Source organism: Manis pentadactyla, chromosome 1 (assembly GCF_030020395.1).
Source record: "Manis pentadactyla isolate mManPen7 chromosome 1, mManPen7.hap1, whole genome shotgun sequence".
Classification (NCBI taxonomy): Eukaryota; Metazoa; Chordata; class Mammalia; order Pholidota; family Manidae; genus Manis; species Manis pentadactyla.
The window spans coordinates 235,566,344-235,589,639 of NC_080019.1; the positions used below are offsets into that span (position 1 = coordinate 235,566,344).

At 65.3% G+C, this 23,296-nt stretch overlaps 3 protein-coding genes across 9 annotated transcripts in view; 2 read left to right on the forward strand and 1 right to left on the reverse strand.

Moving 5' to 3' along the window:
- On the forward strand, positions 1–2,377 carry GMPPB (GDP-mannose pyrophosphorylase B). Its single transcript, XM_036878453.2, has 9 exons — positions 1–354; positions 481–561; positions 653–701; positions 837–979; positions 1,159–1,317; positions 1,395–1,473; positions 1,547–1,674; positions 1,756–1,938; positions 2,021–2,377. Exons 1-9 carry the CDS (start codon positions 226–228, stop codon positions 2,150–2,152), a joined length of 1,083 nt encoding a protein of 360 aa, XP_036734348.2. The 5' UTR covers positions 1–225; the 3' UTR covers positions 2,153–2,377.
- The window catches only part of RNF123 (ring finger protein 123), a 24,157-nt gene continuing 3,207 nt past the window's right edge, over positions 2,347–23,296 (reverse strand). For 5 of the 7 annotated variants that reach the window (XM_036878431.2, XM_036878428.2, XM_036878427.2 and 2 more), the window contains exons 4-39: positions 21,759–21,838; positions 21,518–21,612; positions 21,116–21,170; positions 20,930–21,015; positions 20,611–20,697; positions 20,332–20,399; positions 20,024–20,149; positions 19,576–19,690; positions 19,395–19,499; positions 19,009–19,134; positions 18,834–18,926; positions 18,682–18,755; positions 17,954–18,071; positions 17,744–17,837; positions 17,549–17,610; positions 17,298–17,369; positions 16,962–17,082; positions 16,364–16,465; positions 15,423–15,529; positions 15,008–15,206; positions 14,568–14,713; positions 14,271–14,354; positions 13,556–13,663; positions 9,446–9,623; positions 8,872–8,946; positions 8,641–8,728; positions 8,470–8,557; positions 8,301–8,385; positions 7,043–7,182; positions 6,771–6,959; positions 6,613–6,703; positions 6,357–6,441; positions 3,161–3,303; positions 2,941–3,035; positions 2,761–2,846; positions 2,347–2,679 (exon numbers count right to left, since the gene is read on the reverse strand). In XM_036878431.2, the coding sequence (XP_036734326.2) occupies positions 2,559–2,679; positions 2,761–2,846; positions 2,941–3,035; positions 3,161–3,303; positions 6,357–6,441; positions 6,613–6,703; positions 6,771–6,959; positions 7,043–7,182; positions 8,301–8,385; positions 8,470–8,557; positions 8,641–8,728; positions 8,872–8,946; positions 9,446–9,623; positions 13,556–13,663; positions 14,271–14,354; positions 14,568–14,713; positions 15,008–15,206; positions 15,423–15,529; positions 16,364–16,465; positions 16,962–17,082; positions 17,298–17,369; positions 17,549–17,610; positions 17,744–17,837; positions 17,954–18,071; positions 18,682–18,755; positions 18,834–18,926; positions 19,009–19,134; positions 19,395–19,499; positions 19,576–19,690; positions 20,024–20,149; positions 20,332–20,399; positions 20,611–20,697; positions 20,930–21,015; positions 21,116–21,170; positions 21,518–21,612; positions 21,759–21,838 (3,787 nt within the window). In that variant the 3' untranslated portion in view covers positions 2,347–2,558. Of the gene's footprint in view, positions 2,680–2,760; positions 2,847–2,940; positions 3,036–3,160; positions 3,304–6,356; positions 6,442–6,612; positions 6,704–6,770; positions 6,960–7,042; positions 7,183–8,300; positions 8,386–8,469; positions 8,558–8,640; positions 8,729–8,871; positions 8,947–9,445; positions 9,624–13,555; positions 13,664–14,270; positions 14,355–14,567; positions 14,714–15,007; positions 15,207–15,414; positions 15,530–16,363; positions 16,466–16,961; positions 17,083–17,297; positions 17,370–17,548; positions 17,611–17,743; positions 17,838–17,953; positions 18,072–18,681; positions 18,756–18,833; positions 18,927–19,008; positions 19,135–19,394; positions 19,500–19,575; positions 19,691–20,023; positions 20,150–20,331; positions 20,400–20,610; positions 20,698–20,929; positions 21,016–21,115; positions 21,171–21,517; positions 21,613–21,758; positions 21,839–23,296 lie in introns of all 7 variants that reach the window. The other 2 variants (XM_036878437.2, XM_057487535.1) reach the window with 2 other exon arrangements.
- On the forward strand, positions 3,534–6,344 carry AMIGO3 (adhesion molecule with Ig like domain 3). Its single transcript, XM_057487584.1, has one exon. It carries the CDS (start codon positions 3,662–3,664, stop codon positions 5,342–5,344), a length of 1,683 nt encoding a protein of 560 aa, XP_057343567.1. The 5' UTR covers positions 3,534–3,661; the 3' UTR covers positions 5,345–6,344.

The following is a 23,296-nucleotide window of genomic DNA, read 5'->3' on the forward strand; positions in this document are numbered from 1 at the left end:
CGTCCTGCCCGAGTTCCGGGCCAGCTCCCCTGAGTTCGGCCTTGCGTCCTGGTGTGTAGCGGCCGCGGACCGGTGGACGAGTGAACAGACGGAGCCGGAGCCAGTCAGCGCAGTGGGTGGGGGGCGCGGGGCCGGGCGCGGCGGGGAGACACGCGACCGGAGCCGGCCAGGCGCGCCGCGGTCACCTCGGAGCCGGGACTCCCTATCCGGCCGGCCGCGGGCGCGATGAAGGCGTTGATCTTAGTGGGCGGCTATGGGACGCGCCTGCGGCCGCTGACACTAAGCATCCCGAAGCCCCTGGTGGACTTCTGCAATAAGCCCATCCTGCTGCACCAAGTGGAAGCGCTGGCCGCGGTAAGGCCCGGGCCCGGGGCCCTGGTAGGGCCCGGCAGGATGAGGGGCGGCTGGCGGCAGGGCGTCGGGACTCCCCTGCCTTCCGGCTGAGCCTGTCCGGGCGGCCGGCACGGTTCTGTCCAACAGGTTGGCGTGGACCACGTGATTCTGGCCGTGAGCTACATGTCTCAGGTGCTGGAGAAGGAAATGAAGGCGCAGGAGCAGAGGGTGAGGTTCGGACTCCTGTCCCTTTCCGTTGGTCTCCACCCAACCTCCCGTCCTAGTGGGAGGAACCTGACGGCTGGCTTCTGTCTTCCAGCTTGGAATCCGAATCTCCATGTCCCATGAAGAGGAACCTCTGGGGACAGGTCAGTAGAGACAGGAAGTTCTTTGGGAGAAGGTTTAGGGTCAGGGAAGAGGGAACACTCGGCCTGGGTGAGGCGTCCTGAGCCTGGATCCAGGGGTTCAGACCCAGAAAGATGCTGTCCTGTCCCCTCCCCCAGCCGGGCCCCTGGCTCTGGCCCGTGACCTGCTCTCCGAGACTGCAGACCCTTTCTTCGTCCTCAACAGTGACGTGATCTGCGATTTCCCTTTCCAAGCCATGGTGCAGTTCCACCGGCACCATGGCCAGGAGGGCTCAATCCTGGTAAGGGACACACCAGGTCTTCTCCGACACTCCCACCTGCATGCCCAGCTTCTCCCATTCCCCAGCCTTTAACTGCCCTCTTCTGTTGTGGGTCTAAGCACATGCCTTTAAGCATCTGGGGCATAGCATGCATGCGGCTCGGGAACACTGCACTAAGCCTGAGGTCCCCCTGCACTCAGGTGACCAAAGTGGAGGAGCCCTCGAAGTATGGTGTTGTGGTGTGTGAGGCCGACACGGGCCGCGTTCACCGCTTCGTGGAGAAGCCGCAGGTGTTTGTGTCGAACAAGATCAACGCGGGCATGTACATCCTGAGCCCTGCTGTGCTGCAGCGTATTCGGGTGTGTTGGGAGCGGCTGGGTGGGCCAGCAAGGGCTGCAGCTGCCATGCCCCTGCTCACAGCTGCCCACTCCCACAGCTGCAGCCCACATCCATTGAGAAGGAGATCTTCCCTGTCATGGCCAAGGAGGGACAGCTATATGCCATGGAGCTACAGGGTGAGGCAGGGAGGCCACAGGCTGGGGGTGGCCTGTGGCTGGGCCAAGCCCCTGATGTCTCCCCTTGCTCCAGGCTTCTGGATGGACATTGGGCAGCCCAAGGACTTCCTCACCGGCATGTGCCTTTTCCTCCAGTCACTGAGACAGAAGCAGCCTGAGCAACTGCACTCAGGTCCTGGCTTTGTGGGCAACGTGCTGGTGGTAAGGGCCCAGCCCAGCCCTTCCCCCACCCCGGTCTTGGGGAGACAAATGGCCACTTTGGTTTTTCCCTACTGTCCTCAGGACCCAAGTGCCCGCATTGGCCAGAATTGCAGAATTGGTCCCAACGTGAGCTTGGGTCCTGGCGTGGTGGTGGAGGATGGCGTGTGTATCCGGCGGTGCACAGTGCTGCGGGGGGCCCACATCCGCTCCCACTCCTGGCTCGAGTCCTGTATTGTTGGCTGGCGCTGCCACGTGGGGCAGTGGGTAAGGCCGTGGGCTGGGCCGGATGGGGAGTGGGGCAGGGAATGCGCCTGCCTTGCTGACAAGGCCTGTCCCCTCCCCCTAGGTACGCATGGAGAATGTGACGGTGCTGGGTGAGGACGTCATAGTCAACGACGAGCTCTACCTCAACGGGGCCAGTGTGCTGCCCCACAAGTCTATTGGCGAGTCGGTGCCAGAGCCACGCATCATCATGTAAGGGGTACTGCTGCCCCTTCAGCAAGGGAACCCTGGCTTGACACTCAAAGGCCCTAGACTCTACCATTTGTCTGGGGAGATCTGAGCAAAGCTGAATCTGTTGGACACCTGCCTTCTCCTGTGGACATAATCTGGCTGGAGCCTTCTGGGTATACCCCACAAAGCCTGTTCTCTCAAGAAGGGCCGGGCCAGGGCTGTATGGAATAATAATTTAATGCTCACTGTGGCCCTGACTGCAAGTCAAGCTCAGGCATGGCTGGGCTCCTGCCGATGAGGTTCACACAGGCAAGGAGGTTGGCGGTGGGGGTGGGGGTACGGCAGTGTGGGAAACAGGGCGAGGGGTGCTCATAAATAGGGCCCAGTCTGGGTTCAAGGGAGGAGGCCCCTGCTGGGCAGGCACGGCAGGCCTAGGCAGCTGAGGAGGTGGCACCTGCGTGGGCTGCCTTCTCCCAGTCCTCCACGGACTCGATGGTGGCTTTGCAGAAGAAGCAGTCCTTGTTGTTCATCAAGTGCTGGTTGATGCAAGCTCTACAGGGTGGGGGGCGGAGATGGCTTGTGTGTCCCTGCTGCTCCCTTCCCAGCCCTTGCGCGCCTCCACGGCCCACTTACTTGCAGGACTTGTGGCCACAGGGCTGGAACACAGCCGAGATGGGGTGGGCATAGCAGATGGGGCAGAGGTCCTCCTCGCTGGTGGGCTGCAGGGGGCAGGAGGCAGAGGGCAAGGTGGGCGAGGGTCGGGGGTCCGGCAGGGGGGCACCTGCTCCCCTGGATGCTGTGACCCCAGCTCACCAGGGAGGCAGCCGCTGCCTGGGCGGATGCAGAGGTCAGGTGTGCCAGCATCTGTTCCACCTGGCGCAGCTCCTCTACGCTGATGTACTCTGTGTCTGCGGGGTGGTGGGTGGCCAGACGGAATGTGTCCCTAGAGCCCCAGCGCCTCTGGGCTACCTCCCAACCTGGCTGGCCTCAAAGCCCTCCTTCCTTCCCTCTGACCCACCCCCAGCCCACTCACAGCTCTGCAGGGAGAAGCGCTTCGGGTCGGGGGCGGGCAGGACGGAGCCGGGGGCAGGGGGCTCTGGCTGCCCAAGGAGATAGCAGATAGAGCGGAGCTGGAAGCAGGGATCAGCCAGGAGCACGGACGTGGCTCGCTCCGTCCTAGGAGGAGAGGGCGCAGGGCCGTCAGCAGGCCAGGGCCAGTCTGAAAGCCGCAGCGCCGCAGGGCTTGGGGGAGGGTGCCGCACCGCCCACCGCCGCACCTCCCTCTCACCAAGCCCCGTGCAGCTCCAAAGCCGTGTGCGGGCCCACAGCCCGGCTGCCAGCCTCAGGGGGCACGGGGCTGGGGGGCACCGAGAGACAGGAAAGGCCCTTCTCCCCCACCCAGCGCACACACCCAGCCCTTCCAGGAAAACAAACCAGCGGCGGTGGAGGGTGGAGGGTGGAGGGCGGGCCCAGGCTCCCTCCGCCGAGGAAGGCGCCGCAGAGAGCCACGGCCCCGCCCCTGCTGCCCGCGCCAATGGGAGCCCAGGTCCGCCCCCCGAGCGGCGCCCTCGCCGGGTATTTAGGAGCCGCGCGCTGGCCCTGCGGCGGCCGCCCTGGAGGTAGCCTGGCGCGGCTTGTGGAGTGCTGCCCGGCCGTCCCCCGCACGCCCTGTCCAGGCGGGAGCCGCCGCCCCGTGCCCGCCATGGCCTGGCTGGCGCTACTGGGCGTGCTGCCGAGCGTGCTACGCGTGGGGTCCGGCTCCCCAGAGCCTGAGAGCCGCCTGCTCCCTGCGCCCCAGAGCTGCCCCTACAGATGTGTCTGCGCCGCCGACCTGCTGAGCTGTGCGGGCCTCGGGCTGCGGGACGTGCCGGCCCCCTTACCCACCGCCGCCGCCGACCTCGACCTGAGCCACAACGCGCTCCAGCGCCTGCGCCCCGGCTGGCTGGCGCCCCTGGCTCGGCTGCACGCCCTGCGCCTGGGCCACAATGAGCTGGGCGCGCTGGGCCGCGGGGCCTTCACCAACGCCAGTGGCCTGCGGCTGCTCGACCTGTCGTCGAACGCACTGCGGGCGCTGGGCCGCCACGACCTCGACGGGCTCGGGGCGCTGGAGATGCTGCTGCTCTTCAACAACCGCCTGACGCACCTGGACCAGCGCGCCTTCCACGGCCTGGGCGCGCTCAACCGGCTCTACCTGGGCCGCAACGAACTCGCCTCCTTCTCCTTCGCCCACCTGCACGGCCTGGGCGCCACCCACCTCCGCACCCTGGATCTCTCCGCCAACCGCCTGGGGCGCGTCCCCGTACCTGCCCTGGCCGCGCTGCCCGCCTTCCTCAAGAACGGCCTCTACCTGCACAACAACCCGCTGCCCTGCGACTGCCGCCTCTACCACCTGCTGCGGCGCTGGCACCAGCGGGGCCTGAGCGCTGTGCGGGACTTCGCTCGGGAGTACGTGTGCCTGGCCTTCCAGGTGCCCGAGTCCCGCGTCCGCTTCTTCGATCACAGCCGCGTCTTTGAGAACTGCTCGGCGGCCCAGGCCCGGGGCCTGGAGCGGCCGGAGGAGCAGCTGCGCGTGCAGCTGGGTCGGCCCCTGACGCTGCGGTGCAACGCCAGCGCCCCGGCCACGCGCACTGTCTGGGTCTCCCCACAACAGGAGCTGCTCCGGGCGCCCGGATCACGCGACGGTAGCATCGCGGTGCTGGCTGACGGCAGCCTGGCCATCAGCGAAGTGCAACCGCGGCACGAGGGGGTCTTTGTGTGCCTGGCCACCGGGCCGCGTCTGCATCACAACCAGACGCACGAGTACAACGTGAGCGTGCACTTCCCGCACCCCGAGCCCGAGGCTTTCAACACCGGCTTCACCACGCTGCTGGGCTGCGCCGCGGGCCTGGGGCTCGTGCTGCTCTACCTGTTCGCGCCGCCCTGCCCGGGCTGCCGCCGCTGCTCCTCCCGCAGCTGCCGCCGCCGCCGCCGCCGCCCACGAAGCCCAGTCCAGGAGCTGAGCGCGCCGCCCTCTGTGCTGGGCAGCTCACCGCCCAGCCGCAAGGCCAGTGTGCACAAGCACGTGGTTTTCCTGGAGCCGGGCGGCCGGGGCCTCAGCGGTCGCGTGCGGCTGGCGGTAGCCGAGGACTTTGACCTCTACAACCCCGTGGGCCTGCGGTTCCAGGCCGGCTCCGAGTCCACCAGCTCCACAGGCTCCGAGGGTCCGGTGATGACCTAACCTGCCCGGGCCCCGCCTGACTGCTGCTTGTGCTGCGCCCTGCTGCCACCCAGAGAACTGCCCGATGCTGTTCAGACCACAGGCTGGCGCCTCCGCCTCCCCGGGGGCCTCGCCCTGGCCGCATGCCTGTGCTCCCCATGCCCAGATGTCCTGAGAGGACTGGGACCGAAGCCCATCGGGAAGAGCCCTGGGCTGAGGCATCCCTCCAGGGCTGGCAAAGGACGGAAGCACGGCCACTTTCCCTTCCCAGGGGTCAGGAGGAGGGCACAGGCAGGCCCAGCCCCCAGCCCCCAAGACAGCAACCTCCAATCTGCTTCAGGTTTCTCAAGCTCATGCTGGTGGGCAGGCAGAGGGCAGGCTAGCGCCCCCAAGACCCCAGGGAGCCGGGCACCCGCAGGCCACCCTGAGGACAGAGCCTCTCCTGTGGGCTCACAGCACAGCAGGAAGGGGCACCGTGGCCTGTGCCCCCAGCTCTTCAGCAGTGAAACGCCCGCTGAGCATGGCTATGAAGGGAGGGCCGAGCCAGATCTCACGGTCCCCCGAGCACGGAAGCCTCCTAAGGGCTGGCACTGGTCTCAGCCTAATGGCTTCACACTTATCTCAGCACCCACTGCAGGGAGCAGGGGGGTTGGGGGACCCTCCTGCATGGGGGTGAGTGGGGCCCTCGCAGTGCCCTGGATTCACCTGTCATGGCATCACTTAATAAAGGAAGTGCCTGCCCACCACCAGTCTCTCCACCACACGCAGCCCTCAGTGCCGTCCTGGGTGGGGTATGCTGGCGCTCTGCCCTCCTGCAGACTCCTGGCTCCCCTGCCCCTGCCACGGGCAGCACCACTGTGCCCTGTCCTGCTGGGGCCCCGACGTCGCCTCCTGCTGGGGCCTGAGCTGCTGCCACCTGCGAGGCCACAGCCTCTGCCTCCACACCCAGCACTGGGGTCCACTTAGAGAGGGGGACCTAGCTGCAGGGCAGCGCTGCCCAGTCCCTGCCCCATATGCCTGCCCCCCCACTTACCCCGAGGGTGGACCGTGCACCAGCAGCCGCACCAGGATGCCTGTCACCGCCACCAGAATAGGGTAGTGGTCCACACTCTCTAGGCCTGAGGAGAGGAGGGAGGGGATGAGCCACCCACAGCCCCAACTGGCAGAGGCCACCTGCCTGCCCTCCTTCCCACAGACCAACCGTCCTGGTGTGCCTGCGGGCACGTGCCACTGCTCCCAGCAGAGCCCACGGCCTGCAGTGTGCTGGGCACAGGTGCCCAGGTCCTCACCTGGCAGCCGTAGGGTGACCACACGGTCAAACAGGTTCCTCTCAGCCGTCACGCGGTTCAGCACCTGGTTCAGCAGCTGTGAAGGCAGGCCCTGCTGGTGGGTGGGCAGGCTCGCCACTGGGCGCCAGGGTCCCATCCACCTCCCCAGACACACGTACCTGCGCGAGGCGCCGCAGCAGCATCTCAGAGGTGGGCTGGGCCCAGTCAAGGAATATCTCGGGCACTAGCGTGATGGTCATCTCCAGGACACGCAGCAGGCTGACTGACAGGTCAAAGCAGGTGGCACACACCTTGAGCTGCCGGCTGTCCACGAAGTTCCGCTCTAGGCGTTCGGCAGCCTGCTGGATCTGGCCACCAACAGGTAGCCGGGCAGCAGTGAGTGACCCGGCCACACCACAGATCAGGCCTTCGAAGCCCCACAGGGACCCACCTCCTGGATCATGCCGACAAACTCAGAGAAGGCCCAGTTCAGCTGGTTGAGGACACTGTTCAGGAAGCTGGGGGCCACGTCAGGGTCCTGCCGGAGCAGGTCAGCCATGTGCTGCTGCAGGAGTGTGGAGGGGCAGGGCTCTGCAGGGGGGCGGGGGGCGGTGTCACTAGACAGGCTACGGGCAGGGGAGTCGAGAACCCACCGGCCTGCCTCAGCCCGCACTCGGCAGGCCCCTGGCAGAACGCTCAGGTTGTAAAGGCAGGGGGACGAGGCTGCCCTGCAGGGGGTCGGGGCTAAGCACCCGCCACAGGCTGCACACCATGTCCCGGGCCGAGAGCAGCCCCCCAGCCCTAGCCTGACCCCCAGCCAGTTCTCGATCACACGCCCTTAGGGGAGGGCCGCACCTGCAGGGCAACTGCGACCCCCTCCTCACCCCGAGCCAGGCCGGCTTCCACAGGAGCCTGCCCTGAGCCCTGCCATCCTCTGCCATCCTCTCTGCCCTTGGCCTGGCCTTGGCACACTGCTGAGGTGGTGGATGCCAAGTCTGGGCTGCCAGGCAGCCGTAACCAGAGCCTCTGCTGCGGACTGCCTGGGCCCTGCCCCCAGGTGAATCAATAGTCCCCAGAGCAGCAGGGCCAGCGGGTCGCCCCCCCACTCTCCGTTGCGGCTCAGGTCACCCTACAGGCAGGACCGGCAACTGGCAAAAGGGCTTGCGCTGTGACTCTGCATAAGGCACTCGGCCCCTGGGGACCCCTTCAGGCCACAACACTGCCCACAAGGGCAGACACACACCAGGTGGGCCAAGGAGAGTCACCCTGTGGGGTGAGCACACGTGGCAGGCCGAGCATAAGCAGCACAGCCCCGGGCCCAGGGCCGAGGAGGAGGCCCTCGGGCTCCTGGGGCTCTGTTGGACCACGGTCCCAGGAGAGCATGGCTTCTGTTCGTAACCAAATGCCCCTTCCTCCAGGAAGCACCACAGAGACCCTCCGGACCTAGTCTGCCCCTCCACTGTGACGCAGGCGTTCAGACTCAGTGGACAGCAGTAAAGGAGCAGAAGGACAGGGTTCTGGGACGAGGCTGCAGGTCAGGGCTCACCCCGCACAAGCTGCCAGCAGCCCGTGAAGTCTGCCCTCACCACTGAGGCCCTGCTGGGCCCGCGGGACCGGGGAGCAAGGGGAGGAGTCCCGGGGTGTCCTCGGCCTACGAGTCAATGGGAGGGAGACCCGGGGCGCGTCCGGAGACGCCACCTGACACTCACTCTGCAGGCTGGGCAGGTGCGCGTCCTCGGGCTTGGTTCTCAGCAGGTGTGGCAGCCGCGTGTAGCGGTACCCGAAGCCACAGCCCTGGGTGCGGCAGGCGGGAGGTCAGCAGGGCAGGACCGCCCCCCACTGTGCAGCCACAGCCGCCTCCGCTCGCGCCAGGCTTACCCGCCAGAGCCGCACCAGGATCCAGTTGGTCTGGGCCCAGGGCCGCTGCTCATAGGGGGCCAGCAGGCTCCTCACCATGGCGATGCGCCTGTGGGGGCGGGCACGGGGTGGGCGCAGTGAGGCTGGGCACGGCGCGGTGCTGAGTGGGGCGCACCCCCCGGCCCCACTCACTGCTGCTCAGGGACCCGCTCCACAGCCCGCAGGGAGGAGGGGTAGCACACGTAGCTGGCCAGCGCCTGCAGCAGCGAGTCCCGGATGTCTGCTGGGACAGGCATACCTCAGCAGGTGCCTGGCATGAGCCCTGGCCCGTGCCATGCGCCCACCTGCCGGCACATGTGCGTGAGGGCCTGCCCTAGGGGCCGCCCCACCCCAGCCCCCCAAGCCCTCCACAGGGCACCTCACCAGTGCCCACGATACGCGTGTCGGCAAAGTGTTTGGCAAGGATGGCAGCCAGGCGTGTCAGGGTCTCTTCGTAGCCTGCAGGGTGGGGGAGCAGGAGCTGTTGGCCAGGACCAGGGGCTCCAGAAGCTGAGGTGCAGGCTCACTGTGGGGGCTGGGCTGGCATTGGGAGGACAGGGCCCCCTGGAACCCATCTCAGCACACCCCCTGCTGGCTGGGCAGTCAGAGCCCCTTGTGCACCCACAGCCCCACCCGCCGGACGGCCTGTCCTAGCTGGAGCAGGGCAGGGGGCTAGCCAGCCCACAGCCTGGTCCAGGCAGAAGCTGCCACACCTGGCCTGGCTCCCCAAAGCCCCAGCACACTGCCCACACCCCGTGGCCCGCACCAGGGCGGAAGGGAGAGAGGCCGGCTGGCTCCTGGGCCACAGCGGCGCTGGGAAGGAAGGGAAGGATGGGCCCAGCCTGCACTCCGCTTGGTCAGCTTCCTTCTGGGCCCAGGGAGGGCTGCTGGTACCAGGCAGGACTCTGTACCACCCACGTGGCTGTGTGCTGCTGGGCAGTGTGCAGGGCCCCCTCACCTGGCAGCTCCTCCATGCTGTGCACGGGGCCAAAGTAATTCTTGAGAGCACTGTAGCTGTTGATGGCCACGCTCAGGTAGAACTCAGGCATGAAGGCAAAGAGCGGGCCCGTCTGGTCACTGTGCTCAACGGTGCGCACGCAGACACGCAGCAGCCAGTAGATGTCCCGCATCTTCTCCTGTGGCAGACGTGCAGGGGCTGCTGGGCCGCTCACAGGAGGGTCCCGGGGGCAGCGCCTGGTTGGGGGCCAGGAAAGGCCTCCCAGGACTGTGCAGCTCCCCCCCACGCGCCCTGAGCCCTGACGCTGGATTCATTGGGGTGGGGCTCAGATGCCCGCTGGCAAGGGGGGCACCTCACCCAGACCAGCTCCAGGGTGCAGCCTCTGAAGGCACAGAGGCCTTTCAGCAACACAGTGCATGTGCAGAAGCCAGTGTTGGGACACTGCCCAGTGCCAAGAGGGCTGGGGGGGCAGGGCGGTGAGGCCAAGACAGCAGACAAGGGGACAGGATGGCCAGGAGCAGCGAGGCACTGCTGGGCGGGGGGGGGGGGGGGGGGGCAGGGACAGTGGGACCAAGAGCCAACGCGTATCTGGGGGCTGACAGCAACAGCGCAGAGGTCAGGCGCACCGGAGTAGCAGGCCCAGGGCAGGGCAGAGGAGATGCGGCCCGAGACTGGGGCAGCACAAGGTGCCTCGAGAGGCCTCCAAAGAGGGGGCGCCGAGGGGCAGGTACAGATTTGGAGTTCAAAGGGGAGGCTGCTGGGAAGGCAGGAGGTGGCGCGGCGGCTAGGGGACAAGTGCCACACGAGTAGACAAAGACTGCCATGGGACCTGCTCCCCACTGCAGTTCTCAGACAGCCCATTCGGTTCCCACGAAGGGGCCCAGGATGGGTCACCGGCCGGAACAAGGCCCCAGGCAGACCAGAGCTTCCCATCTCTTGGAGTGGAGCAGAAGTGTCTGGACTTGAGCCCTGCTCTCCGGTGTGCTTGCAAACCCAAGAACCCCAGGTGTGAGCAGACATCAGGGCGAGGCCTGCGTGCACGCGCATGCAGTGAGCCAGGAGCCTGCTGGGCCAGAGGGAAACAGCACCGACACAGCCAGGGGCTGCCAGAATGGACCACAGATGGGCTCCCAAAGGCAGGGTGTCCACACGGACCCTTCAAGAGCACTTCAGGGAAGCGAAGGGCTGTGCCAGGCCAGAAGTGAGGAGATTGAGGAAGCCAAGACCAGAGAAGGAAGGAGCCAGGCAGCAGCTGTGCACATGTAGAGCAAGGCAGGCGTCAGGGTGCTTCCTTCACTGACGCAGAAGCTGGAGTGTGAACCCTGAGCACGCACAGGGAAGGAGGCGGGACACACAAGAGGGGCCAGCTAGGATGGCCCGTGGCGAGCCCCGCGCTCCAGGTGGGGCTGAAAGCTGCTCCCCTGACGTCAGGCACGAGGCAGGAGAGCCGGCTGCCACCACTTCTAGCCAACACTGCACGAAGTCCCGGCCGGGGCAATCAGATTCAAACAAGGGGCAAAAGGCACCCGTGCTGGAAGGGAGGGTAAAGCATCTTTGTTTGCAGACGAAAGGATCTGACACACAGAACACCTGAAGATTCCACAAAAAAATGTTAGAACTACTGAATTCAGGAAATTTGCAGGATTCAAAATTGACACACAAAAATTAGCTGTTTCTACAAGTTAGCAATTAACCCAAAATGGAAATCAAGAAAATAATCCCAATTACATTAGCATCAAAAAGAATGAAATAGGTGTAAATTTAACCATGGAGGCCAAAGACTGCAAACTTTCAAATGTTGCTGAAGGAAATTCTGAAAGCTACAAATAAATGGACAGACATCCCATGTTCGTGGAATGGGAGACAATATTGTTGCATTGTCAACACTACCCAAAGCAATACGCAGATTTAATGTAATTCCTATCAAAATCCCAATAGTATTTTTTGCAGAAATAGAAAAATGTATTATAAAATTCATATGGAACCTCAAGGGACCCCCAAATAGCCAAAACAATCTTGAAACAGAACAAAGTTGTTGATCTCACTCTTAACTTCCTCACTTCAAAACTTACTGCAAAGCTACAATAACCAAAACAGTGTGGTACTGGCCTACAGTCAGGCATGTAGATCAATGTGATGGACTAGACAGTCCAGACATAAACCCTCACAAAGGTGGTCAAATAATTTTTTGATAAGGGTGCCAACACCATTCAATGGGGAAAAAACTTTTCAATAAATGGTGCTCAGAAAACTGGACATCCACATACAAAAGAATGAAGCTGGACCATTATCTCACATCATGCGCAAAATTAACTCAAAATGGATCAAAAACCTAAGCTTTAAGAGCTAGAACTATAAAACTCTTAGAAGACAACATGGGAGAAAAGCCTCATGACCTTCGATTTGACAATGATTTCTTGGACATCACAACAAAAGCACAGGCTAGAAGAGAAAAATAAACTGAACTTTACCAAAATTAGAAACTGCATCAAAAGACACAAAGAGGAAAAAGGCAACCCACAGGAGAAAATACTTGTAAATCATCATATGATGAGATAATATCTAGAATATATAAAGAACTCTAACAAATCAACAACAAAAAAACAATTTAAAAATTGAGCAAGTGAAGCTGGATAGACTTTTCCCCAAAGAAGATACACAAATGGTCTATAAGCACAGGAAATGATTCTTAACATCATCAATCATTAGGGAAATCAAATAAAAAACACAAAGAGATACACTTCACACTGAGTAGGATGGCTATTATAAAAAAAAAAATAGAATAACGAGTATTGGAAGAGATGGGAAGAAAACGGGACCCTTGTGCCCTGCCGGTGGGGCCATGGAAGGGAGCGGCTGCTGAGGAAGACGGCGTGGAGGCTCCCCAAGAAGTCAAACACAGGACCACCATGTGATCCAGCTACCCCACTTCTGGGAACTGAAAACAGGGCCTTGAAGAGAGGTTTGCACACCCCACATTCACAGCACTGGTCACAATCGCCAGAAGGTGGAGGCAGCCCCAGTGTCCATCGACGGGTGATGGACAAGCAGGACGCGGGACACACGTACAATGGGGCCATCCAGCCTGGAAAGGAGGGAGATCCTGACTCCGGCTCCACGCACAGACTGTGAGGACACGACGCTCAGTGAAACAAGCCAGCAACAGACAGACGACTACTGCGTGATCCCACTGCTGGGAGGTCCCTACAGCGGATTCACAGAGACGGACAGTGCCCACGGGGCCCAGGCGGGGCGTCCCCGGCGTCAGGGCCCCATTTGGGACCGTGAGGAGTCCAGGAGACAGGCTCCTCGGTGCCGCGAACATGTGGACCGCTACTGACCTGCACACTTACGATGACGGTGTTAAGTGCTGTGCTGTATATGAGCCTTACAATTTTTAAAAATGGGTAAGATAGTAAATTTCATGTCATGTATATCTTATCACAATTTGTAAAGAAGGAGGCATAGACATGGGAGGGGTGGCCAGATCGCCTGGGAGGCGGGCAGAAGGATGGTGAAATCCCGGCGGGAGGCTGGAGGAAGAAGTGGGGGTGAGCTGGAGGCAGTTTCCGCTGGGGATGAGCCGCCAGGACAAAGAGCCAGCAGAGATGGTGGAGGGACGGCGACCCTGGCCGGGATTCCCAGCGCAGGGGAGGGATGCCCAGGGAGAGACGCCGGACCATCCACCCCCTACCCGAGGCTGCCCCCCGCCGGCGTCCTGCTGCACGTCCCCAGCGTTGGGTGGCAGCAGGCAGGCTGTGGGCCCTGGGCACACGGACGCGCAGGAGTGATGACAGTGCGGGGAGCTGGAGGGAAGCGGAGAGGGGAAGGCCAGGGCCACCCCAGAGCACCTGGGCAGGCAGTGGAGGGGGCAGGGCGTGGGCCCTCTGTTCCTCCAGGGAGGACCTGAGGGCTGGAGGAGAGCTGGGACCTAAGAACGGCATCTTCCCCAGGTAAGGGGGCCTGAGAGGCTCAGGGGCACGGGACCGTGCACCTGCATGCCAGAGGCCTGGGAGGGCAGGGAGCACGGGGCGCCTGGCATGGCCCTGCCCAATTGGGGGCCAGTGAGCCTGGGGGGGGCGGCAGGCAGCCGGGGCCACGCCTCCTCACCTGGGAGTAGACAGTGGTGCGCACCCAGGCCAGACGGCGGCTCAGGTGGTCCAGCTTTTCTGAGAAGACCTTCTGGCTCTTGGTCAGCTCCGCAAGGATGTCCTTCCTCTGCCACCCAGGCGGAAGGAGGACGGTCAGGCCTCGGCCCCACAGCGGGGCCCACTCTGTGCCCAGGGCAGCCTCACGGGGGCAACCTGGGGCCCAGGGCAGGCAGACGTGGCAGGGGACACAGCTGGGGGTGCGTGAGCCCTGGCCGGCACCCGCGCTCAAAGAGCAGCCCCAGTAGCTCTCTAGTCCTGGCCGAGTGGGGCCTCTGCACCTGGCTGGTGGCGGGGGGGGGGGGGAACACACCAGCCTGGGCATGCTGGCCCTGTGCCCTGGGCAGGGACAGCCAGGGCAGAGGGGCTCCAGGGGCGGGAGAGCCCAGCCCTGCTTCCTGCTGACTCTGCGAGGGGCCGGGAAGCACTCGGGCCGCATGCGTAATTGACGAGAGAACTTGCACCAGCACTTAGAGGGCCGGGGCGGGCACCCTGGCACAGCTGAGGCTGGGTGACGGGGCCCATGCCTGGCCCTGCTGCCAGCCCACTTGCTCAAGTGGTACAGCCAGGGTGGGGCTGGGGACAGGGAGATTGCTGGGGTGACCCCCAGAAGCAGGGGCAGAACCCTGCCTGGGGGACCCTGAGTGGGCCAGCTGCCCTGGGGCAACACCCCTTACCCGCGTGGGGCACCGGCGGAGCTTATCTTCTGTGTCCCTCAGAGCCACCGCATACTCGCTGACGTCGTCAGACACACCCACCATCTAGGTCAACGGACACAACACGCCCGGTGACCCCGGGTCTCTGGCCAGGCTTCCGAGCTCAGACCCGGGACGGCCCCTCCCACAAGGTCACTGGCTCGGGCAGGCCCACGCGGCCCAGACGCAGCTCTCGTCCCGCGTGGCTCACGCTCGCACACAGCCCCCCTGCGGACACGCGGGCCCAGGCGCACACGCTTCCGCGCACGCGCGCGAGACCTTGCCCAGCTGCTGGTGCACGCCGAGGCCGTACATCATGACGGCGCCGTCCAGGACCTCCAGCAGGGAGTTCTCAGTGGTGGGCTGCTCGGGCTCCTCGGGGGGCCGCCCCAGCAGCAGACCCTCGTTCCAGCGGCTGCCCTCGACTGTGGAGGGAAGGGGAAGGTGGGAGCCACCAGCCTCCTGGGCCACCAGCCAGCCCCGCGGAGCCTCACAGTCTGGGAGGAAGGCCCGCCCCGCTCGCGCCCAGGGAGAGGCCGCGGGGAGAAGCACGGGCCGGGCGGGCCGAGGTTCCGCGCTCGGGACCTATTTCTGTAACATCGATTGCCCGCCCTCACGGTGCACTTCCCACGCCCTTGAGACATTGCCAGGCTACAGGACTGGGGGTGGGGGCGCGCTCGGCCCCGGTGAGCAGCGCAGGGCAGCTGCCAGGCACCTACTGTCTTCACGGGTCCTCTGCTCCGCGCTCAGCGTGCGGACCTTCACTCTCTCCGAGGTGCTCAGAGGCCGCCGCGGGGTCATGAGGCTCACAGCCGCTGTGCTGAGGAAGCGGTTGGCTCGGCCCAGGGTTGGAGAACTGAGCCAGCCAGGCCGGGGCAGGGGCAGCGCACCCCCCACGGCTAGGGCCTGCATGGGGCGCTGTGGCAAGAGAGGGGGGCCAGACGCCACTCAGCTCCCAGGACCCCAGCCCACTCGGGGCTCCCTTGATTCGTGGGGCTGGGAAATGGGCAGGGAGGCTCATGCCCCACCCACAGCCAGGAACCTGCGCAGAGCAGGAGGCCCTGCGTGATAGCCCTGCCCCCGGCACGGGGGGACAGCCCCCCGCAAGGCCCCCGCCTGCCCCTACCGCGGCACCTGGGCCGCAGCTGGCGCCGACTCCCCAGCCTCGTCCAGGTCATCCATGGTGGCCGCCTGGAGCTCCAGCGGGTCGATCAGGATGTTGGCCCTGGAGGCGAGGTCGTCTGCGGGCAGCGGTGGGCAGGTGCTCAGGCCGGTGCAGGGAGGCCGAGCTGCCTGACCGGCGGGGGCGTCTGGGCCCATGGACTGCTGTGCCCGCGCCCCACTCCACTCCAGCCCCCTGCTCTCTGCAGCCGGCAGCCCTTTGCTCTCGGGATGCGGGGGCAGGAGGCAGGCCCGCACCTCCCTGGGCTCCACCGCTCCTCGCTGGCCCACGACCTCTCGCTCCCTGAGCCCCATCCTCCCACGGCTCCGTGGCCCCCAGCCTCCACCTGCCCTATAAACAGGAGGCCCCCCGTACACTCCCTGCTGCAAGCTGCCCTCCCCATTCCTGGATGCCAGCTGCCTCCTAGCACCTCCCGCCCCCACCCTCACCCCGAGCACCCCTCCTCCGGCAGCACCCTGCCCCCGCCCCTCACTGCCTGGGCTGCTGGCCCCTGGGCCCCCTTCTCCCACCCAACAGCCGGAAGCAGCTGCTCACCATGCGGACCCCTGGCCTCACTTGCCACCTCCAGGCTTTCCAGGCTGTCCCTGGCCTGGAGGGAGCCTAACCCGCCTTACAACCCGAGGGCCCCGGCTCCCGGCCTGCCCGCCCCACCCCCACCTTTGCCTGCTGTGCGTCGGGCCATAGAGCCGAGCCACCTGAGCCACCTGCGCTCCTCGGTGGCCATGCGCAGAGCTGCTCCTGGATGCGCCGCCCCCAGCCCCGACCTGGCCCCTCCAGCAGCACACAGCCCCCTCGGGGGCCCTCTGGAGGGTGCAGGGCAGCTCAGCAGCCCGCAGGACAGGCTGGGCCAGGCCCCCGCCCCGCACTGCGGCCATGCCACGGCCGAGCGCACCTTTGAGCGTCTTCCGAAGGTGTGAGAGCAGGCCTCCGAGGCGCTGCAAGTCGAAGTAGTCTACCTTGCCGTTATAGAAGATCTGCGGCGGGACGTAGGCCTCTGCAAGGGGCCGGAGGCCAGGCCAGCAGTCAGACCTTCCAGAGGCCAGCCCTGCTCCGGCCTAGCCACACACCCAGGTGCACAGCATGGCCTCCCCACCCTCCACCACGTCAGGCCAGCACCCGTAATGGCACAACTGGGAGGAAGGGGGAGTTCCTGCCTGTGGCCACTCGGAGGGGAGCACAAGAGACGCCAGACCCAGGACGTCCTCCAGTCCAGGGCAGGCCAAGTCCCACGTCGGGAACTTAGTGGCTCCATCCCACACAGACGCAGGGGTCCCAGCACCTCCGGGCCACACAGGCATTCCCCACTCAGGGCTGCAGGCGGCTGGGCAGGCAAGGACTGAGCACGGGCCCCGAGTGAGTGTGGGCTCGGCTGCAGCACACACGGTGCCTGCTGCCCCGGGGAGAAGGCGCAGGGCAGGGGCCTGGGGCAGCCACACCCCACCCTCAGCCCAGCAGCCCTGCCTGGGGGCTCGAGGCCCAGCCCCTCTCACCCTCGCTGAAGGAGGCGTGGGGGTTCGAAGCCTTGTACTCGTCCCAGTAGTAGCGCAGGGCAGAGATCAGCCGGTGCAAGAAGCAGACCATGTACTCAGGGGGGCAGAGCATGGTCACGTTCTGCAGGTGATGGGCAAGGGACACACACGTGCACCGTCCAGGGCCAGCCTCTCACCCGAGGCCCTGCCGGGACCCTGGGCTGAGCAGGGAGGGCAGGGCAGCAGGGGCAGGACAGGGCTGGGCAGGGCCAAGGCGTGCTGAGGGCCCAGGGGCCCGGGCGCAGACCCTGCAACAGAGCCAGTGGTCTGTGCGGGTCTGGCCTAGAGGATACCTACCCCACGGCTGCTGGCATTCTCCTGTAGAAACTTCCGGAACTTACTCAGGAAGATGTACCTAGAAGCTTCACCCTTCAAGGCAGGAAAAATGGGACTGAGATGAGCTGAGGACACTCAGGCTGGACTTGCTCAGCGCGGGGCCTTAGCCTGGACCCTGCCATGGGGCCCGAGCCAGCCCCTGCCCTCTGGGTCTCAAGGCCCCCACCGCACCCTCCCCGCCAGGGACCCACACGGGTCTGGGAGCCACTCACCCCACTGACGTCTTTATTGTTCAACAGCAGCTTCAGGATCTGGACCTGCAGCTCTTCCACCACTGGGTGGGGGGGACACAACACGGTCCTCTCAGCGGGGCCTTGCCCTTGTGCAGACTAGGATTGGGGCTCCCCTACCAGCCTGCCACTGCGTGCCCTGGGCACACAAGCACCCCGTGCCCAAGCAGGGCCCACCTTCGATGCGCTTCCTGAGTCGCTGGCAGCCCCGCTCGTAGGCACGCCGCCGCTGCCGCTCCTCAGGGGCCTCGGCCTCCTCACCGTCTGTGCCCTGGGCAGGGGTGGGCGGGAGGTAGCAGAGCTCACCGGGGATGCCCAGGCCTGCGTCCCACGGGAGACCCACAGCCCAGCCCCAGCCCCTGGACACCGGGCGGCTCGGCCGCCCACCTCCCTGCTGGAGCGGTGGGGCCACCAGGTGGTGGGAATGAGTTCCTGCAGGCCGGCCTCCTCCACGCGCAGCGGGCTCTTGATGTAGAAGAAGACCACGGAGCGGAGCACGTCAAAGCTGGAGGCCGTCAAGGCAGAGCTGTGCTGAGCAGAGGCTGCCCGCCCTGGGAAGCCCTCCAGAGAGCCTGAGATGGGCCCGCCACAGTGCCCCAGGGTGGCATCGCCGCCATGGCCCAGCTCCCCAGCCCAGAGCCCTGGGACAGGTGGTGCTGTCAGCCTCACCAGGCCGACCGGGTAAGGCATGCCCCAGGCAGGCACAGGTGCCTGGGACATGGGCTGGACAGGGGGGCCTGGCAGCTCCGCGCCTCCCAGCAGCTGCACACCCGGCAGCGGGGGTGACTGCTAGCATGGTTCTCAGGCGAGGCCCACAGCCACGCCCCTCCTGTTCACAGGGTCCTCGGCATTTCCAGAAGAGGAGCGAATTCCTAAAAGACCTTACAGGGCCCTCGGCACCCCCGTGGCGGGACACAGACAGCAGTGCGGCGCTGCAGCTGGGGAGGACAGACCCCGGTGGTGCCCCCACCTGCCACAGAGCCCAGGGCATGGCAGCCCCTCAGAAAGCTTGGTGGCACCCTCGCTGTTCTGCAGGGAGTGCCGGGAGGCTGGGGGCACACAACCCACCCCGGCCTGCGGGACCCCAGGGCCGCCTGGCAGCAAGGGGAGGATACAGGACATTGCTGAGCAGGAACTTGCGGGACCTCTCATGCCGCAGAATGGCGATGGTGAGCCGCAGGCAGTGCACCTGTGGGGAGGGGGCCTCAGTGCGGGTGGGGGCAGGGGCAGGGGTGGGCAGGCCCAGGGCAGGGGCAACAGCTCCCACCTGCAGGCCCAGGTCTGGGACGATGGGCGAGAAGCGGTACAGCCGCAGCAGGGACATTGTCAGCTGCCTGAGGCAGTCCTGCACCTCGTGGTCCTGGGGAAGAGACAGGCTGCACCCTGGCCAGCGAGGGCCTTGTGTGGCCAGCCCGCACCTCCCCACCCTGGCGCGGCCTCACCTCCATGAAGAGCCACAGGAGGTCCAGGACCTGGCGCACGGCGGACTGCGCCCGCACGGGGCTGCCCGCCTTCACGAGGCTCAGCAGGAAAGTCATGAGCACGGCCTCCACCAGGTACACCTTGCACTGCACCAGGCGGGACAGGTAGGTGAGGTTCCGCGCAGCCCAGAGGGGCCCTTGAGACAGAGGCCCTCCCTCCACAGCAGCACAGCGCTCTCAGCCCATCAGCCTTCTCTCTAGGACGTCCCCTCCCCTGGGGGCCACCCTTGGGGTCTGAGGCCCAGTCACAGAGACCCTCCCAGGTGTGGGCTGGATCCCAGGCGGCTCCACGTCCCAGCTTCTGGCACGGCTTCGCGGTGGCCTGCCTCGCCCCAAGTGCCTCTCACCAGAAGCGGTGCGAAGTGCTGGAAGATGTGGGTCAGTGTGAGGAGGACGGTGGGCTGGCCCTGCAGCCGCCACTCGGAGCCTTCCTTCTCCACCAGCCGCCCCTCCTGCAGGCAGAGAGGGTACAGTGAGGGCAGAGGGCGGCAGGAGGCCCCAGCACACCCGGCGCAGGCCCCAGCTCACCACCGCATCCAGCTCCACGCCGAGTACGGCCTGGAAGCAGCCCAGCAGCTTCTGTGCTCGCGCCAGGTCAGCGCGCGGGGGGTCCTGGAGGGGCCGGTAGCCCGGAACTGGGTAGGTACCACAGAGTTAAGCCAGCAACGCCTGATGTGCAGCTCTGACAGCCCCCTACCAGGAGGCCCTGGCGAGCAGCCGAGGCTCTGGGGCAGAGCCGGGAGGCTGAATGGTCCGGCTCGCATCACCTCTGTGCCCGGCCACTTCGTCTTCCTCATCTGTCCACTGGAGACCACACCACCACGGCTGCTCAAGGGCTTCCCTCAGTACCCCCTCCGCTGGGCCCTCCAAGGTCCTCGTGGCAGCCAGGGCCTGCCTCCAGCCCAAGGCCCCGGGGTAGGGAGGCCTGCCCCAAGAACTTCCAAGCAGCCCACAGCCTTCTCCCCAAAAAGGATATCGCAAGGGACGGCTGCCGAAGTTGAAGGCCACGGACTCCTTGAAGGACAGGCTGATGGCTGGGAAATAGGCCATGCCCAGGCCCCTGGATAAGTTCTCAAACGCAGTGCCCAGCGACACGCCATTCCTGGAGCAGAGGGGAGCCCTGTGAGCCGGTGCTAAGAAGGACGTGCTGGGAACACATGAGGGAGCAGGCCACTGGCCTCCACCGTTAGGCGACCTACTACAGTTGGCCCTGACCCCTTAGAGGGACCCGGGAATGGAAGGGAGCCCCCAAAGCCAGGCCTATGGATATGGCAGGAGACTCACAGGCAGAAGGACAGGGTGCCATCGTCCAGGTCGATCAAGCAGCTCACTATGTCCCCGGCTGCCCAGGCCTGCCAGGGAAGGAGGCCTATGGACGGGCATGGAAGTGCAGCCCCCCTCGGCTACATCTCCACTACCACCCAGGGAGACTGGCCGTAAATGCAGAGGACCTGAGTCCCTGTCCCCTCCCCGGTGCCCTCAAGCCCCTCACAGCTGCCCAGGGACTCCCACCAGGATGTGGGGACAGGTGTGGGGCAGTTGGGCTACAGGGCTGGGCCCCACCTTGCCATAGTTTGTCGTGGTCACGTTCCACTTGCGCACCCGGTTGCCGTCGTAGGCATAGGAGTGGTGTGTGTCTCCAACCCCCTCCTAGGGAGGGAGGGACAGAGGCCTGGGGCCGGTGGTTGGGGCAGGGCCAGAGCCCATAGCCCCCAGCCTTGCCCACATGGCTCTTTAGGGGACCGACACTGGGAGGGATGCAGTGGGGCCGCTGTCCTGGCTGGCCTGCCCCGGGACAAGGCGGGATGTGTTCCTCCCCCACAGGGCAGGCCAGGTGGGGGGTCTGGGGCCACGGGAGCCCTGGTGAGGCTCCCACACACACCTCCTGATTGAAGCGGCAGCTGACTGTGCACCAGCCGATCTGCATGAGTCCCTGGGAGGAGATGAGCACCTCGTAGACCCACTTCCCTGGAAAAGCCCAGTCGGGCCCGGTGGGTGAACAGCCTGGTTCTTGTCGGCCCTCACGCCCCCTCCCAGCCCCCGAGGCCGCAGCAGAGCAGGGTCACACCTTTGTACACACACGTAGTGGAGCGGATGGTGCCAAAGTTGCTGTGTCCGATCACCTGGGTGGAGAGCAGGGCTGGCAGGCCTCCCAGGCACACAGAGCGCCACCCCCAGGAGAGAAGCCCCAGCCCGGCTCGGCCCGAGTCGGTGGCACTGGCCTGCTGGGGCCACCACAGCTCTGTGCCTGTTGGGGTGAGGGTCTAGCCCTGCGCGTGGGGTTCTAGGCCAGAGCGTGAGGGGAGGGGCTCACGGCTGTGCTGGAAGAGCCCCGGGCTGGAGCCATATCCAAAGCATTTCAGGGCTGTGCCAGGAGGACTTGGGGCCTGAGGACCCAGTGGGCCACACCAGGAGGGCATGGGACTGTCCGGAGGAGCTGGGATCTGGGCCCCACGCCCTGCTCGCTCACCCCCAGGAGGTCATCATCCACCAGAAGCAGCCCCTCAAAGCCTGCTGTGTGGTCCAGGACCACAGTGGGTGGACCAAGCCGACCTTCCACCTGTCCTGAAAAGGAGAGAGGCGGGCACGGGGTTAGGCAGGGCACAGGGTCCACCAGAACATGTAGAGGGCACTGCGCTCACCTGGCAGCCCCCAGGGCCCGAGGTCCCAGCCCTCACTCCCTCGGTCCCATTCTCTAAGCTGCCACGTACCGTGGCTTTCCTCATCCTTGTCGTCCACATGTAACAGCTGGTCCAGATGCTCTGGCAGGTTCTGGAAGTTCAGGGGCTTCCTGGGGAGAGCAAGAAGCTGTGAGGGGCCCCAAAGCCCCTGAAACCAGCCAGAAGGCACTAAGCCCCTCTTCTTCCTCCTCCCCCAGCTGCAGAGGTGGCTGCCTGGACTCCAGAAGAAGGGCTGTGCCTGGTCCTAGATTCTAGCACTCGGGGTCAGAATGCTGGATTATCTGCCAAACTGAACATTGCAACCGGTCCAATGCACCTGCAGACAGCTTAAGCTGAGCCTGAATTCCCCCATCCGCAGACAGGAAGGGCCAGGCGTCAGAGAGGCTATGAGGGTTCCAAAGAACAGTGTGCCCCCTGCATGGCCTGTAGCCTGCCCGCTGTCAGCGGTGGCCGCGCTGTGGGAGTAGGTGGCTGGGAGAAGGGCCCACGACCAACGACAGCAGGTCCAGCCTTTGACCCCAGACCTGTGGGCCCAGCCAGGGAAGTCTGTGTGTTGAATCAGACATTCCCTGGGAAGATGAAGGACCCAGCTCTCCAAGCGCTGGCCGGCTCTGTCCAGCACCCACTTGCACAGGAGCACAGAGCACATAGCCCACCTAACTGCCACCTGCCCACTAAAGAAATCTGTCTGGGCTGATGATCTCATCTCCCCTACACATGCCAGAGGAGAAGGGCTGTCTCATGCCAGTCAGCTCTGTCCTGGGTCCGCTGCTAAGTACGGCAGAGGAGGGTGGCGGTAACTAGCAGGTCTTGAGCAGGCCAGAGGCCTGGCACCCATCTGGGCACAGCCCGCAGGCTGCTGGCAGCTGCCCTTCCGCCTCTAATCCCGGCTCCTGCCTCATCTGCCTGCCTAGAGACCAGGCTCTGGACAGGGACCCCCTGGCGAGGCAGCTCTGGCCCGTGCTGAGGGTCCCCCTGCCCCTGCATGGAACTACCACTAAGCCTGAGCTGCCGGAGGCGGGGGCGCAGGAATCCCCCTCCCGCTCCGGCTGAGCCCCAGGCCCAGGCCGGGTGGCGGCCATGCAGCGGGATGCCCTGCCGGTAGCACGGAAGGCTGGAGCCAACTCCATCTCTGGGTACCCCAGCGGGTCCCGGGGCCTCTGCCATAGAGCCTGTGCCAGCTCACTCAGGAGGGCTGCCCCAGCCGCACCCGACCCACCCGGCCGAGCCCAGCACCTGCCCACCCTTGCTGGGTCACCCGGGTCCCAGTCCGGGGCTCTGCACCCACACAGCAACTGACTGATGGCCCTGCCACCTGCCCTCCCTCCCGGCAGCCGCAGCACCCGCAGCAGCTGGCCCATCTCCGGTGTCACAGGCGGCCGGGATCAGATGGCCCCGGGAGCAGGGGTGGGGCGGGGCTGGAGGTGGGTGGCAGCTCTCCACAGGCAGGACGCTCTGGCCACCACAGCCACTGAAATGGAGGCCACAGTGCTGCCCGCGTGCCGGTCCAGAGCACAGGCTGTGGGAGGCGGAAGCCCTGGGCTGGCGAGGGGCTGGGAGGGGGCGCC

What these genes read in the sequence shown, in the direction of transcription:
- GMPPB (XM_036878453.2), top strand. Translation starts at nt 226, where the DNA reads ATGAAGGCGTTGATCTTAGTGGGCGGCTATGGGACGCGCCTGCGGCCG. An exon ending in GCCAGGAGGGCTCAATCCTG is followed by an intron (nt 980 to 1,158) that starts GTAAGGGACACA and finishes CCCTGCACTCAG; the next exon opens with GTGACCAAAGTGGAGGAGCC. An exon ending in GCTGCCACGTGGGGCAGTGG is followed by an intron (nt 1,939 to 2,020) that starts GTAAGGCCGTGG and finishes CCCTCCCCCTAG; the next exon opens with GTACGCATGGAGAATGTGAC.
- AMIGO3 (XM_057487584.1), top strand. Translation starts at nt 3,662, where the DNA reads ATGGGAGCCCAGGTCCGCCCCCCGAGCGGCGCCCTCGCCGGGTATTTA.